The 17,045-nt window shown below is 43.4% G+C and overlaps 2 protein-coding genes across 5 annotated transcripts in view; one reads left to right on the forward strand and one right to left on the reverse strand.

The window, feature by feature from the left end:
- The window catches only part of si:ch211-278j3.3 (E3 ubiquitin-protein ligase RNF19A), a 79,366-nt gene extending 76,478 nt beyond the window's left edge, over positions 1-2,888 (reverse strand). For 2 of the 4 annotated variants that reach the window (XM_065026142.1, XM_065026139.1), the window contains exon 1: positions 2,800-2,888. The gene's annotated coding sequence lies outside the window, so the exon portion shown is untranslated. Of the gene's footprint in view, positions 1-1,080; positions 1,687-2,799 lie in introns of those variants that run through there. The other 2 variants (XM_065026141.1, XM_065026140.1) reach the window with 2 other exon arrangements.
- A 250-nt stretch (positions 2,889-3,138) lies between these two features.
- Positions 3,139-17,045, forward strand: znf513a (zinc finger protein 513a). Its single transcript, XM_029676266.2, is given in 7 exon segments — positions 3,139-3,362; positions 3,933-4,069; positions 12,003-12,140; positions 15,149-15,799; positions 16,012-16,825; positions 16,827-16,871; positions 16,873-17,045. Coding segments are annotated over 7 exon segments (1,836 nt in total). The 5' UTR covers positions 3,139-3,351; the 3' UTR covers positions 16,913-17,045.

The raw sequence follows: 17,045 nt of genomic DNA on the forward strand, positions 1-17,045 counted from the left end.
GCTCCCTAGTGTTCTCACTACTTAGGAAAATATAATATTGTAGGGCTTCCCTCATGGGTACTAGCAAACTACCGACGGGAACATTTAAAACTAGCCAAGAGGAACAACAGAAAGAAACGGACTATACAGCTACAAGTAGTGAGTGAAATTAAACGGACTGTACTAAACAAGTTTAAAATATATATATATTATTTAACTAGGCAAGTCAGTTATGAACAAATTCTTATTTACAATGACAGTTTACCAAAAGGCTTCCTGTGGGGACGGGTGATGGGATTAAAAATAACAATACAAATATAGGACAAAACACATCACGACAAGCGAGGCAACGCTACATAAAGAGAGACCTAAAACAACACAGCATGACAACATGGTAGCAGCATAAAACGGGTACACACATTATTGCGCACAGACAACAGTACAAAGGGCAAGACGGTAGAGACAACAATACATCACACAAAGCAGCCACAACTGTCTAGTCTGAGTGTTTGTTGCAGATCGTTCCAGTCGCTAGCTGTAGCAAACTGAAAAGACGAGCGACCCAGAGATGTGTTTGCTTTGGGGACCTTTAACATAATGTGACAGGCAGAACGGGTGTTGTATGTGGAGGATGAGGGCTGCAGTAGATATCTCAGATAGGGGGGAGTGAGGCCTAAAACGGTTTTATAAATAATCATCAACGAGTGTGTCTTGCGACTGGTATAAAGAGATGACCAGTTTACAGAGGAGTATAGAGTGCAGTGATGTGTCCTATAAAGAGCATTGGTGGCAAATCTGATGGCCGAATGGTAAAGAACCTCTAGACGCTCGATAACCCCCTTACCTGCCGATCTATAAATTACGTCTCCGTAATCTAGCAGGATGGTCATCTGAATCAGAGTTAGTTTGGTAGCTGGGGTGAAAGAGGAGCGATTACGATAGAGGAAACCAAGTCTAGATTTAACTTTAGTCTGCAGCTTTGATATGTGCTGGGAAAATGTCTTAGCTGATTTGACTTGGCTACATGCATGTTTTGTTATTTCTGTTTTAGTTTCCTATTTTACAATGGGGGTCAATATTAAGAAAAAAAATGGTATTCACCAATTTGTGTGCGTGGTCGAGGCTGAATTGTTTTTATTCTTACGTGGTTCCAATCGACTGGCGGTACTACGTCTTGAATTTGCTGTTAATTCTGGATATTGTGGTTTGCTTACAACCAGGAAATGTAGATGGTACGTTTCTACAGGTGACGCGAGATGCGCCTTCATTTTCCCAACGCAGTTAAGCCAAAACCACGCACCGTTATTCAGAGGCGTCCGGAAGTGACTTTCGGTCACTGATTAATACCATTTACCCTTGTATTTCAAGATTGAAAAATATAATAACATAATGTCGTGGGCAGAACTAGCCATTAACGTCTCTTAACGCTCAAAGACAGATTCAATGGCTGTAGCATAGCGTATTTCGATTGAATGATTAGCTAATAAATATTTGAGAAATTATAAATAATAAGCATAAGACGTAAAGCCAGTTTCAGGTAGGATATCCAACGAATATTCACCTGTAGTTTTCCTTACGTCCACCAACTGTAGTTGGTGACATAGTGACAAATTACATTTTCACATTTCAATAGCTCTTTAACCATTACTCCTAAAATGTTCAATCCTGGTTGTAGCTAACCCGCTGGCATAGACACATATTGCACACCCTTTAGTTTGTCCATTTTCATCTCACATGATTTGACATGTGTTTTTCAAACATTCTCATTTCATTAGCTCCTTGGTCATGTGTCCTACTGACTTCAAACAAGATTCAGAATGTCCACTGACTACTATAGTTACTCCATTGTACTGGATCAAATACCTATTAGTATTTTACATATATTCACAAGTGTAATAATTTTTTAGGACAATGTGGAAAAACTCTTGGCTGCTGGCTCTGTCACTTTCAGACATGTGCAGAGCAGACTGAAAGGGGAAGGGTAGCTCCTGACTTGAACCACAGGGGTTCTCTATAAAGAGAGAGTAATCCAAAAGGCACAGACACACCCCTTGACTTTCAATTGGCACCGTTGACCTGTATGTATTCTCTCCTGATTGGTCTCCGTGGTGATTAGTCAATGGGAACTCCGTCTCTCCTGATTGGTCTCCGTGGTGATTAGTCAATGGGAACTCCCTCTCTCCTGATTGGTCTCCGTGGTGATTAGTCAATGGGAATGGGCTAAGGCTAGTCTGTGGACATTCTGAAGTGTGTTTGAGTTCAGTAGGTCACATGACCAAGGAGCTATTGAAATTAGAAAGTTTGAAAAATTATTGTAAAACGTGTGAGATGAAAATGAACAAATCAAAGGGTGTGCAATATAGAAGGGTAGTCAGTGGACATTCTGAACCTTGTTTGAGTCAAGAAGGTCCCATGACCAAGGAGCTATTGAAATGCAAATGTAAAAAAAGTTTGTACTTTGTTTACACTCCCTAACTAATTCATATACAAAATGCTGCTCACATTTCCACATGTTTATTGGCTTTGGAAAGCGAATGAATGTCCGAATCATTAAAAAAAAGATCAGACATGTGCAATGTTGTGTGCAATTTTTCCAACATAATGACACTTATTTGGAGTCTGTGGCTCAAGTGGTTTGAAAGCGCGAATATCCGTCGAATATCCAACTTGAAAATGTCTTTACCCCGGTAGTTCCGAGACATTTTTACAACTAGTTAAAACTCTAAAAATAAACACATGGGCAAATGTTACCAAACATGATAATAATATGCCTGCAATACGGGAGGCAGTTAATTGTTAAATTACACTTTCCATACTTACCTTGGAAGGCTACTGTCTCTGCGCTGATCGCCTGTGAGTGAGACAACGTTAGCTAGTCAATGGGAAAGTAGTAGAACGCCCCTCTGAATAATGGCTGTAGTTTTGGCTTAACTGCGTTGGGAAAAAGAAGACTCAGGTGAGATACACAAATGCTTGTATTTTCTCGTAGTGAGGAAACGAGTAACTTTTTACAACACACATTACATTTTATGGACATAATTAATGAAATGTCCATTTAAATAGGCTGCAAATGGCTGAAACTATTTTTTAACAGAAAGGCAATAAAATAAAATAAAACTACATGTACCACGAAACAGTCGACCGGAAATGTATGTCGGATGCGGAAACACGTGTAACAACGGAAGAGAATGTATACAATGGAAATCAAAAAATCAATTAAGTTATGAAAAACACCATTAATTGTCTTTCTTTGTCGCAGCTGCACATAAAAATGGCGGATATCTCGACACAGTCATTTAGATCTCGTTTATGAACGTTTACATGGAGCGTTGAGTTACTGGATGAAAACGGCTTCAGACGAGAGGTTTATTTATGATATTTAGGTAAGTTAGCTTGATAACTAACGTTAGTCATACTTGTTTTTTTTCTATAGCTAAGGTTACCGATCTTAATCGTTGTCTACATCTTTTCATTAATTAGCAAGTATACTTTTTTATATATTTTTTATAACAAACTGCACTTCAATTTGAAACAGCCTTTCAGTCAAATTAGCTTGGTAACGTTACGTGTAGTCATTGATGCTAACATTATTAGCTAGATAGTTAACATAATTAGATAGTTAGTTGTCTACAAAGGATCATTAAGGGCCGTGAGCAAGCTGCAACAACATCCACCGGACAGAGCAATTTGATCTGACCGCATCCCTTTACTCAGCCAAATGGCTTGCTATGGTTATCTCTAATGTTAACAAGGCATTTTAATCATGGATGTACAGCTGTTACCTAGGTCTGTGTCACGCAGTTGCTAGCTAGTTAGCTGTGCCTTTACCAGAGCTATGTAGAGATGTAGCTAGGTTCAATTGTGCCTGAATTGTTTAAATGCTTTGGCATATCTGATTGATATTTATCAATCTTTTAAAAATGTTTTTTTTATTTTTTTTTATCTGTGTCTAGAACTACTGGAGAAGCACAGTTTCCTGGAAAGCAGCATGAGCTGATAGTGCCTGAGGTGTTCCAGAAGAGGTTTCAAAAGAGAGAGGCTGCCCGGAAGATGCCAAGAAAAAAACAACAGAATCCTCAATCTGTCAAGTGTAAGGGATCAAACTTTCATTCTTATAGCACAAACAGACTGGTACCCAGGCTATGTATCATTCTAAACATAGGTCATGTTTGGCATATGACAAAGAATACAACAACAAAAAAGTGGAATGTTTGGAGAGAAAAAAAAAACCAGGTCTGGATATCAGGCCAAATGTTATATGAATTGGCCCTGTGTGGAACAGGGACTGTCGCTCCCATTCTGTATGCGGAAACAAGCATTATATTGCCATTGTTAATGTTGTTTTACATTGCGTCCTGTCTGTGTACACCGAATACCTGATAGTCACATTTTGAAATACAGGAACGACAGCATTCATTCATTCACAACATAATTAGTTTACTGGAATGTTTTGTAGGGTGTAAACTGATTTGGTAATGTTATCCAACATGGTGGAATGAACATACTTTGTGATGAAAACCATCCTACTCCAATAGGCATTTGACTGGAGAACCTGGCAATGGTTAAACAATTGTTTTCACGTGATAATCTTTGAGGAACACATGATGTCCAAAAAAATGATAAGAAACCATAGTTAGATGAAGCTAATAGCCGACAGGAAATGACTTGAATGTTATCAGATAGCTTATACATGTCATTTCCCATAGGCAATGTCATCAGGTTAAGCTTTATTTATACAGCACATTTCATACATGGAACGCAACAGAATGTGATTCAAAGGGGAAAACTAATCAAATCTATGAAAATAAAGGCAGAAATAGTTACTACACAAACATAAGAGGATTAAAAAAAAGCATAACAATAAAACCTGAATGACACAAAAGCCTCCTGAGGAAAAGCAAAGCTAAAATGTTTGTTTTTAAGATCTCTTTTCAATATGTCAAACAGTTTCAGCCTCCCTCAGGTTCTCTGGCAGGCTATTCCAGAGGCAGGGAGCATAGTAAATAAAGGCTGCCTCTCCATGCTTCTTGGTCCTAGGCTTTGGGATAGTTAAGGCTAGTGCCAGGAGACCTACTGGGTACATAACAAAGCATGTCTGACATGCAGTACCAGTCAAATGTTTGGACACACCTTCTCATTCAAGTTTTTTTTTTGTTACTTTTACAATTTTTTACATTTTAGAATAATAGTGAAGACATCAAAATGATTAAATAACACATATGGAATCATGTAGTAACCAAAAAAAGTGTTAAACAAATCCATTTATTTTAGATTCTTCCAAGTAGCCACCCTTTGCCTTGATGACAGCTTTACACACTCTTGGCATTCACTCAACCAGCTTCATGAGGTAGTCACCTGGAATGCATTCCAATTAACTGGTGTGCCTTGTTAAAAGTTCATTTGTGGAATTTCTTTCCTTAATGCGTTTGAGCCAATCAGTTGTGTTGTGAGAAGGAATACAGAAGATGGTCTTTTACCAAATAGGGCTAAGTCCATATTATGGCAAGAACAGCTCAAATAAGTAAAGAGAAACGACAGTCCATCATTACTTAAAGACATGAAGGTCAGTCAATCTGGAAAATGTCAACAACTTTGAAAGTTTCTTCAAGTGCTGAAACTGGCTCTCGTGAGGACCTCCACAGGAAAGGATGACCCAGAGTTACCTCTGCTGCAGAGGATAAGTTCATTAGCGTTACCAGCACCTCCGATTGCAGCAAAAATACATGCTTCAGAGTTCAAGTAACAGACACATCAACTGTTCAGAGGATACTGAGTGAATCAGGCCTTCCATGGTCGAATTGCTGCAAAGAAACCACTACTAAAGGAAATCAATAAGAGACTTGTTTAGGCCAAGAAACACGAGCAATGGACATTAGACCGGTGGAAATCTGTCCTTTTGGTCTGTAGTCCAAATGTGCTATTTTTGGTTCCAACCGCTGTGTCTTTGAGACGCAGAGTAGGTGAACGGATGATCTCTGCATGTGTATTTCCCACCGTGAAGCATGGAGGCGGAGGTGTGAGGGGGATGCTTTCTTGGTGACATTGTCAGGGATCGTTTTAGAATTCAAGGCACACTTAACCAACATGGCTACCACAGCATTCTGCAGCGATACAACATCCAATCTGATTTGGCCTTAGTGGGACTATCATGTGTTTTTCAACAGGACAATGACCCATCACACCTCCAGGCTGTGCAAGGGATATTTGACATAGAAGGAGAGTGCTTGAGTGCTGCATCAGATGACCTGGCCTCCACAATCACCTGACCTCAACCCAATTGAGATGGTTTGGGATGAGGTTGACAGCAGAGTGAAGGAAAAGCAGCCAACAAGTGCTCAGAATATATGGGAATTCCTTCAAGACTGTTGGAAAAGCATTCCAGGTGAAGCTGGTTGAGAGAATGCCAAGAGTGTGCGACGCTGTTTCAAATAGTGGCTATTTGAAGAATCTCAAATATAAAATATATTTAGATTTGTTTAACACTTTCTTGGTTACTACAGTACATGATTCCATATGTGTTATTTCATAGTTTTGATGTCTTCACTCTAGAATAGTTATATAGAAGGATCTACATTATAACTATCCCAGGGAGGCCCCCGGACCCTCTAAACAAGGGGACTGAAATTGGCCAAACTTGCAGGTTTAATACATGTACAAAATTATCACTTCAGTCCATGTAGATGAAGGGTAGGAGACGGGTTAAATAAATAAATAAATCAATTATATTTTTTAAGCCTCGAGACAATTGAGACATGCATTGTGTATGCGTGCCATTCAGGTGGTGAATGGGCACAGCAAAATATTGAAGTTTCTTTGAACGGGTTAGGGGTAGTAAGTGCCAGGCGCACCGGTTTGAGTGTGCCAAGAAATGCAACGCTGATGGGTTTTTCACATTCAACAGTTTCCCGTGTGTATCAAAGAATGGGTCGACATCCAGCCAGTTTGACACAACTGTGGGAAGCGTTGGAGTCAACATGGGGCCAGCGTCCCTGTAGAACGCTTTGAACACCTTGTGGAGTCAACATGGGGCCAGCGTCCCTGTAGAACGCTTTGAACACCTTGTGGAGTCAACATGGGGCCAACGTCCCTGTAGAACGCTTTGAACACCTTGTGGAGTCAACATGGGGCCAACGTCCCTGTAGAACGCTTTGAACACCTTGTGGAGTCCATACCTGACACTCTGATTCTCTTTCTGAGGGCATAACGGGGTCCCACTCAAGATTAGGAAGGTGTTCTTAATGTTTTGTACACTCTGTGCATAGGGCACGGGTCAGATTAGGATCTCAAGGAATTCAGCTACAAATGTGTTTTTATGTAGGAAATCTGTTCACTTAAGTATTCCCACGAATAAAGCCATAACAATCTAATTTTGGAGTTTAGCTGTACTCAATTTGTAGTGTACAAATTATAATTATGCCCAGACAAAAACCGTCCCGCAGCTGAATCTACTTGCCTAGGGAGTAGGTGCCATTTGAGAACCAACCAGACGTGTTCAGTCATGTACTGTCATGTATCACATTCTCCACTAGAGGGCAGCAGAGTTAACTCTGAAGGTCTCTGCGGCAGACTGAAAACTACAGGCAGCTGGTGTCATTGACTGCTGGATATATATATATATATTTTTTTTACATGAAGTTTGAATATCTGTCATTTCAGGCTAGCAAAACATGGCTTGATTCATATGAAATGGCTAACATCAAGTTAAGGATAATTTTACCTCCATCTTGCCTGACACCTTAGACCCCCATCCAATTTTGCATACCGCCCCAACAGATCCACAGACGATGCCATTACACTGCCCTGTCCCATCTGGACAAGAGGAATACCCATGTAAGAATGCTCTTCAATGACTACAGCTCGGCATTCGACACTATAGTACCCTCCAAGCTCATCATAAAGCTTGGGAACCTGGGTCTGAACCCCACCTTGTGCAACTGGGTCCTGGACTTCCTGATGGGCTGCCCCCAGGTGGTGAAGGTAGGAAACAACACCTCCACTACGCTGATCCTCAACACTGGGGCCCCACAAGGGTGCGTGCTCAGTCCCCTCCTGTACTCCCTGTTCACCCATGACTGCGTGGCCATGCACGCCTCCAACTCAATCATCAAGTTTGCAGATGACACAACCGTAGTAGGCCTGATTTACCAACAATGATAAGACAGCCTACAGGGAGGAGGTGAGGGCCCTGGTGGAGAGGTGCCAGGAAAATAACCTCTCCCTCAATGTCAACCAAAAGGAGCTGATCATGGACTTCAGGAGACAGCGGAGGGAGCACCCCCCCATCCACAACGACGGGGCCGCAGGGGAGAGGGTCAAGAGCTTCAAGTTCCTCGGCGTACACAACACTGACAATCTGAAATGGTCCACAGACACAGTGTGGCGAAGAAGGCGCAACAGCGTCTCTTCAACCTCAGGAGGCTAAAGAAATTTGGTTTAACCCCTAAGACCCTCAAACTTTTACAGATGCACAATTGAGAGCGTCCTGTCGGGCTGTATCACCTCCTGGTACGTAAACTGCACCGCCTGCAACCACAGGGCTCTCCAGAGGGGGGTGCGGTCTGCCCAACGCATCACCGGGGGCAACACTACCTGCCCTACCAGGACACCCGATTATCACAGGAAGGCCAAAAAAGATCATCAAGGACATCAACCGCCTGTGCCACAGTCTGTTCACCCCGCTATCATCCAAAAGGCATGGTCAGTACAGGTGCATCATGGGACTGAGAAACTCACTTCTTCTTTGTGTTTTCATTCCCTGATTTTAATATAAAGAAGGACATGCATTTACTAGTAGTTCTCTTACATATAATGATCGTCTTTGGTGGCATTTTGTCAAAGGGTAGTAGTAGGCCTTTTGTGGAAAATTAGGGATGATACTTTGTTTTTATTTAATATTTTAACTTTATTTTTTGATTTATTGTGTACTGGACAAAAAATAGAAACATAACATGGAACAATTTTAAAGATTTTACTGCATTACAGTTCATGTGAGGAAATTTGACCATTTTAAATTATCATCATATGACTGAGAATACAGATATGCATTTGTTGGTCACAGATCAAAAGTATGTTGACAGTCATTGGCATTAGTATGGATTTGGTCCCCCTTTTGCTCCACTCTTCAGGGAAGGCTTTCCACTAGATGTTGGAACATTGCTGCTATAACAGCCTTTACTCTTCTGGGAAGGCTTTCCACTAGATGTTGGAACATTGCTCCAGGGTCTTGCTTCCATTCAGGCACAAGAGCATTAGTGAGGTCGGGCACTAATGTTGGGCGATTAGGCCTGGCTCGTAGTCGGCGTTCCGATTCATCCCATAGGCGTTCAATGGGGTTGAGGTCAGGGCTCTGAGCAGGCCAGTCAAGTTCTTCCACACCGATTTGTTTTTTGACTAACCCTTTCTGTATGGACCTCGTTTTGTGCACGGGGGCATTGTCATGCTGAAACAGGAAAGGGCCCTTCCAAAACTGACACACAGTTGGAAGCACAGAATCATCTAGAATGTCATTGTATGCTGTAGTGTTAAGATTTCCCTTCACTGGAACTAAGGAGCCTGAACCATGAAAACAGCCCCACACCATTATTCCTCCTCCACCAAACCTTAGTTGGCACTCTAGAGAACACGTTTCCATTCCAGAGTCCAATGGTGGCGAGCTTTACACCACTCCAGCCGACAGCCATGGAAACCCATTTCATGAAGCTCCCGACGAATAGTTCTTGTGCTGACGTTGCTTCCAGAGGCAGTTTGGAACTCGGTAGTGAGTGTTTGCAATCGAGGACGGTCCCGTTCTGGGAGCTTGTGTCGTCTACCACTTTGCGTTTGAGCCGTTGTTGCTCTCAGGCGTTGCCACTTCACAATAACAGCACTTGCAGTTAACCCTGGCAGCTCTATCAGGGCAGAAATGTAACAAACTGACTTGTTGGAAAGGTGGCACCCTATGACTGTGCCACGTTGAAAGTCCGAGCTCTTCAGTAAGGACCATTCCTACTGCCAATATTTGTCTGAGATTGCATGGCTGTGTGCTTGATTTTATTGACCTGTTTTTATTTATTTATTCTATTTAACCAGGTAGGCTAGTTGAGAACACCTTTATTTAACCAGGTAGGCCAGTTGAGAACACCTTTATTTAACCATGTAGGCCAGTTGAGAACACCTTTATTTAACCAGGTAGGCCAGTTGAGAACACCTTTATTTAACCAGGTAGGCCAGTTGAGAACACCTTTATTTAACCAGGTAGGCCAGTTGAGAACACCTTTATTTAACCAGGTAGGCCAGTTGAGAACACCTTTATTTAACCAGGTAGGCCAGTTGAGAACACCTTTATTTAACCAGGTAGGCCAGTTGAGAACACCTTTATTTAACCAGGTAGGCCAGTTGAGAACACCTTTATTTAACCAGGTAGGCTAGTTGAGAACACCTTTATTTAACCAGGTAGGCCAGTTGAGAACACCTTTATTTAACCAGGTAGGCCAGTTGAGAACACCTTTATTTAACCAGGTAGGCCAGTTGAGAACACCTTTATTTAACCAGGTAGGCTTTGATTTAACCAGGTAGGCCAGTTGAGAACACCTTTATTTAACCAGGTAGGCCAGTTGAGAACACCTTTATTTAACCAGGTAGGCCAGTTGAGAACAAGTTGTCATTTACAGCTGTGACCAAGATAAAGCAAAGCAGTTCGACAAAAACAGAGTTACAAAAACATACAGTCAATAACACAATAGAAAAGTCTATATACAGTGTGTGCAAATGTAGTAAGATTAGGGAGCTAAGGCAATAAATAGCCCATAGTGGCGAAATAATTACAATTTAGCATTAACACTGGAGTGATAGATGTGCAGGTACACATGGATAGATGGGCTGTGTACAGTGATCGATAAGCTGCTCTGACAGCTAAAGCTTAAAGTTATAGAGGGAGATGTAAGACTCCAGCTTCAGTGCTTTTGCAATTCGTTCCAGTCATTGGCAGCAGAGAACTGGAAGGAAAACCTGTCAGTAACGGATTTGGCTGAATCCACTCATTTGAAGGGGTGTCCACATACTTTTGTTTGTGTGTGTGTATAGTGTTTCTTGAAGGTACGGGTGTGGATCAGGAAACCAGTCAGTATCTGGTGTGATCACCATTTGCCTCATGCAGCACGACACATCTCCTTCACATAGAGTTGATCAGGCTGTTGAGTGTGGCCCGTGGAATGTTGTCCCACTCCTATTCCGTGGCTGTGTGAATGTTGCTGGATATTGGCGGAAACTGGAACACGCTGTCGATCCAGAGCATCCCAAACATGCTCAATGGGTGACATGTCTGGAGAGTATGCAGGCCATTGAAGAACTGGGACATTATCAGCTTCCAGTAATTGTGTACAGATCCTTGTGACATGGGGTTGTCTGAAGTTGCTGGATATTGGCAGGAGCCGGAACACACAAACGTACACTCCGATCCAGAGCATCCCAAACATGCTCAATGAGTAACATGTCTGGTGAGGATGCAGGCCATGGAAGAACTGTTGCATTCACCCACCATACACCTGGTTGTGAGGCCAGTTGGATGTACTGCTAAATTCTCTAAAATGATGTTGGAGGCGGCTTATAGTAGAGAAATTAACATTAAATTCTCTGGCAACAGATCTGGTGGACATTCCTGCAGTCAGCATGCCAATTGCACGCTCCCTCAACTTGAGACATCTGTGACATTGTGTTGTGACACAACTACACATTTTAGAGTGGCCTTTTAGTGTCCCGCAGCACAAGGTGCACCTGTGTAATGAGCATGCCATTTTAATCAGCTTCTTGATATGCCACACCAGTCAGGTGGATCGATTTATCTTGGCAAAATATTAAATGCCCACTAACAGGGATGTAAACAAATTTTATGCACACAATGAGAAATATATTTATTGTGATTTGTGGAAAATGTCTGCCCTTTTATCTCTGCTCATGATACATGGGAGCAACACTTTTCCATGTTTTCTATTTTTGTTTAGTTATCGATAGCGTATGTTAGATGGAGTTGTTGCTCTGTTTTGCAGTGGATTCTGAAGATGGTGTAGTGACCATTGTAGCTCCAGGAATCCTCACCTTGGAGGCAGATTTCCTTCTGGGACACGACCTTGAGTTTTCTGACGCCGACCATGACAAGATCCTAGGCCTGGACGACAAGTACTCAGGTTGGTACTTCAAAAAAAAAATTGTATTTAAAAAATGTATTTTTAAAGTTTTATTTGACCAGCTTAGTCACACAATTCGGTCAAATCTTTGAGGGAGGGAGACCTGGGCCTGAATTTATAAAGTGTCTCTGGGGAGATTGCTACTGTTCTGGAATCAGTTTAGCACTTATATGGTGGTGCTTTTTATAGTCCTGTCAAACCGGAATGCATTGGTTGAAACTCCCAATGTTAAATTTAAAATAATATCCCTACCCACCATACTGTTATCTGACACCAAAGTCGATGACAATTGGCCAATCACCTTAGGAGGTACACTGCACACTCCTCGCCTCTCGTCATGATCCTTCCTGCCACCCCACCGAGAACTACTCTACTGGATTTCCTGACATTAGTCATCAGTTATTTATTTTCTCCAGCTCTTGTTTAATTTTTTTTTTTTTATCATGTTTGTGTAGTAAATATTGTCAAGCACATTGTTGCATTCCATGTCTGAAATAAAACTTGATTTGATCTGACAATTTGTGACAATTGGATTTAGATCCATTTGGACTGAGTACGTTTGTAGACCGTTAAGATTACATTTACAGTTTACAGCACATTTCTGCCCAATTTTTTAAAAAACAATGTGCTACATTTTTTTTGTAGCATTTCAGAAGAATCTGAGTTGTAAAACCGATGCAATTCAGTTGCTTTGCAACAGTAGTGGTTCGCTGTTCGCTAGCAGCTGTAGCTAGCAAGCTAACGACTAGCTGTTCGCTAGCAGCTGTAGCTAGCAAGCTAACGACTAGCTGTTCGCTAGCAGCTGTAGCTAGCAAGCTAACGACTAGCTGTTCGCTAGCAGCTGTAGCTAGCAAGCTAACGACTAGCTGTTTGCTAGCGGACGACTAGCTGTTCGCTAGCAGCTGTAGCTAGCAAGCTAACGCCAGTTGGATGAGAAGTAAAATGATGGAAGGGTTTTCATATGGCTGAAGTCATCTGTGTAATTAGAGCACAAACACAAAGTTGGCTACCCTCCTTGGCTGCTGTTATAGCCAGCTCTGGGAATACTGCCATGCTGCTCATTTATAATATATGCACACGCCAGAATGTTGCTGTTAAAAGATCCAGAGAGCAAATTCTAACCCTTATGTATCAATTCAGTACGCTCCCTCCCTTCTCAATGACATTTTCTTATTGTCATTATTATCCATTTTCCGTAACAGGGTTCGTAGCTCACCTGGGATTTAAAGGTCCTGGGTTTGCCTTCAGGAGGTGAAGGTAGGAAACCGGAGGGGATATTTTGACCTTTCTCTTTCCTGTATCGTATTTGACACCACCCTCCCTTTCCCGACACCTACACCGGCACGCAAACACATGGTGCGCGTGTGCGTGCTTATTTTCATTAATTAGGTGTCTCTCTTTTTAAAGAAACTTTTTGGGTTCGTTGGGCATCGTTGAGTTGCAAGGGGCAGGGAGTGTGACAACGTGTACTAGTCAGTGGAGAGAGCGGTGGAGAGACCAGCTCAAGGGGCAGGGAGTGTGACAACGTGTACTAGTCAGTGAAGAGACCAGCTCCCAAACTCTCAAGGAAGACTGTACAAATGTTTACAACTTCTCTTTCAGGCACCACTTTGTCATTTTGAGAAGCTAAGAAATGTGTCAAGCTGGCTCACGTGGAGCTGACAAACAGCTATGTGAGAAGGTTTGACTCCTAAGCAACCTGCCTACACATTGTTGGGAGTACAATAGACCAACCTAGCTACTGCAGTACATCAAAACTGTGTGCTGGGAAAACCTTGGTAGAGCACGGGTGGAGTAGCCATAGGTACTGTGTGCTGGAAAAACCTTGGTAGAGCACGGGTGGAGTAGCCATAGGTACTGTGTGCTGGAAAAACCTTGGTAGAGCACGGGTGGAGTAGCCATAGGTACTGTGTGCTGGAAAAACCTTGGTAGCCATAGGTACTGTGTGCTGGAAAAACCTTGGTAGAGCATAGGTGGAGTAGCCATAGGTACTGTGTGCTGGAAAAACCTTGGTAGAGCATAGGTGGAGTAGCCATAGGTACTCGTGAATTTCCTTTTCCAGTTTTACTTCTCAATTTAAAAAGTAGTTTTTTGTTTTTAAATTAAGATCCACGGTCCATGATAGCATCATGTCATGGAGGTCCAAAAGTTACTGCTGAATTCAGACCCATTTGAGATGTGCCAGAGACTACCAAAACAGACTGACTGGGGTCAAGGGCTTGAGGCTATGTCTGAGTTATCTGCATCACCTTCATGTTAACCTAGTTGGGTTTTAGACTGATGCCTTCTCTCCTTTCAGGGGTGGCCATGAGTATGAGTACTGGAATAGATTTCAAAGGCTCAATCTTTTTTTCAAATACTATAAAACTATTTGGTGGAATGTGCTTTTTGTGGGTTGCCTGAATGGGCAAGTAAAATGATCTTGAAAATCGATGTTAATTTACTTTGACTCTAGTGTTCTCCTTTTTGTGGGGACACAACAACAAAAAGAAACCAAGCCACAAGCATCACACCGTTGTTCCCCCATCTACTCCGTGTCTCTTTCACTCAACTGCGTTCAGACTGTACACCCTCGGTCTCGATGAGCCATGTAATGCCTTAAGCTGCGTTGCAGTGCCTTAGACCTCGGGAGGGCTGAATAAATTCATGTTAAATGGCACTAGCTTTTCTATTTATATATATATATGTGTGTGTGTATGTATGTATGTATATATTTATTTATTATGGGGCAATTATTTCCAAAGGTTATAAAATGCGATCTGTTGGCATTTAAGATAAATGAGAAATGTTTTTCAGGCGAGTCCTCGAACAGTCAAATGCCAAATTCCCATCTCTAGCTCCACCTTCCCTTCACCCACCCCACCCTTCACCCCTCTCTCCCGCCCTCCCTCTCCCACAACTTGTAGAGTCCATGTCCTGACAAGTTGAGGGGGGATGCAACTCCAATATGAGGAAGGTGTTCCTATTGTTTGGCCTGTTCCTCATACTGCTGTTTTCTCCCCCTGTAGCAGCTGAGATCTCTGTGTACCCTCTGGGTGATGAGGAGAGTTGTGCCTTCAGCAGTCTCAGTATGGCTGGGCAGTGTGACCAGGAGCAGGGCCCTGAGTCCCAGCCCGACCACGAGCCCCCCTACCTGTCCTGCCGGGGCTGTGGTCTGGACCTAGTGGGACCCTACTGTCACCGCTGCTGCAAGGGTGAAAGGGGGGAATTCAGAGGCTTTCGCTCCGGTTCGCGATCACAAGCGGACGATGGCGAGGAAGGGGACGGAGGCGGGATGGACGATAACTTCATAATGGGCGACGACGGTCCTTCCTCCAAGCGCCACTCCTGCCAGTTGTGTGGGTTCTCCTCACGCTATGCCAATCACGTCAAGAGGCACATGAAGACTCACAACGGGGAGAAGCCGTACCGTTGTCCCCTTTGTACCTACGCCTCGGCCCAGCTGGTCAACCTGCAGAGACACCTGAGGATTCACACTGGGGAGAAACCATACAGCTGTGACTCCTGCTCCTTCGCCTGCAGTTCCCTAGGCAACCTGAAAAGGCATCAGAGGATGCATGTGGTGGGACAGGAAGCAGTCAGACCTGCTAGTGGACCTCCTATTGGTCCCTCTGGTCTGAAGAGGCAGCGGGAGGAGGAGCCTAATGTGCCAGCTGAAGGTAATGTCAAGGCTTTCCATTTAACTTAATTTGATTTGAAAAACGTGAACTAAAGATTCAGGCCTGGAATTGTGATGTGTTCATGTATATTTTCCTAAACGTACATTGTGTTTTTATATATTTTAGGCAAATATATATATATAATAAAAAAAAATGTTTGCTGTTTTGTTTGTTGAACTTGCTTGTTTCTCCCACGTCTGATCTCGTTCCAGAAGCCCTAAGGCCTGACCTGAACCTCCATGTAGGGGGCCATAACAGAGACTACCTGCCATGCTCTGATGGACTGAGGGTACCACCACCAGAACTCCCTGAGCACCATCCCTCAAGACTTCTGGAGGTCCCTGGCTGTGGACCTGGGGCTGAGTCCGGGGGTAGGGTTGGGGCTGTGGTGGGAGTGAAGTCCGAGGACAGAGATTCGCTCCCTCCTCTCCCTTTCCTCTTCACCTGTCGTCTCTGCGGTATCCCCATGGAGGACGAGGACGGCTCCACCACCCAGATCTGTGCCAAGTGCACCCTGGACATGCTGAACAAGGACTCGTCTGGCCCCAACAGCCCCGGAGAGCGCGGGGACAAGGTCTACACCTGCAGTGCCTGTCCCTTCCTCACCCACTACCCCAACCACCTGGCGCGACACATGAAGACGCACAGCGGAGAGAAGCCGTACAAGTGCCCTCAGTGCGACTACGCCTCCGCCCACTTCGACAACCTGAAACGCCATCACCGCGTGCACACGGGCGAGAAGCCGTACAAGTGCCACCTGTGTGACTACGCCTGTGGGAACCTGGCTAACTTAAAACGTCACCAGCGGGTCCACTCGGGCGCCAAGCCGTTCCAGTGCGCAGTGTGTAGCTACAGCTGTAACCAGAGTATGAATCTGAAGAGACACATGCTGAGACACACGGGAGAGAAGCCTTATAAGTGCCAGCAGTGTGGCTACACCACGGGACACTGGGACAACTACAAACGACACCAGAAGAAACATGGCCTCGCCACCGACGGATGGGTCAAAGTTCAGAGGCCAGGTGCCCATGGAGGAGGAGGAGGAGGAAGAGAGGGAGGTGGGACAGCCAGAGTAAAGAAGGAGAGTTGGAGATGCAGTATTTGCTCAGATAAGGAGAAGAAGAACTGGGACATACATTTAACATGTAAATAAAAGATAAATCCTAGATTGTTTTTGTTATTTTTGTGAAAGATCTTCTGCGGCTGCTATGTAGAATCATGTAAAATATAAAATGATTGTGATTAA

The sequence above is a fragment of the Oncorhynchus nerka genome, linkage group LG13 (genome assembly GCF_034236695.1).
Source record: "Oncorhynchus nerka isolate Pitt River linkage group LG13, Oner_Uvic_2.0, whole genome shotgun sequence".
Taxonomy (NCBI): domain Eukaryota; kingdom Metazoa; phylum Chordata; class Actinopteri; order Salmoniformes; family Salmonidae; genus Oncorhynchus; species Oncorhynchus nerka.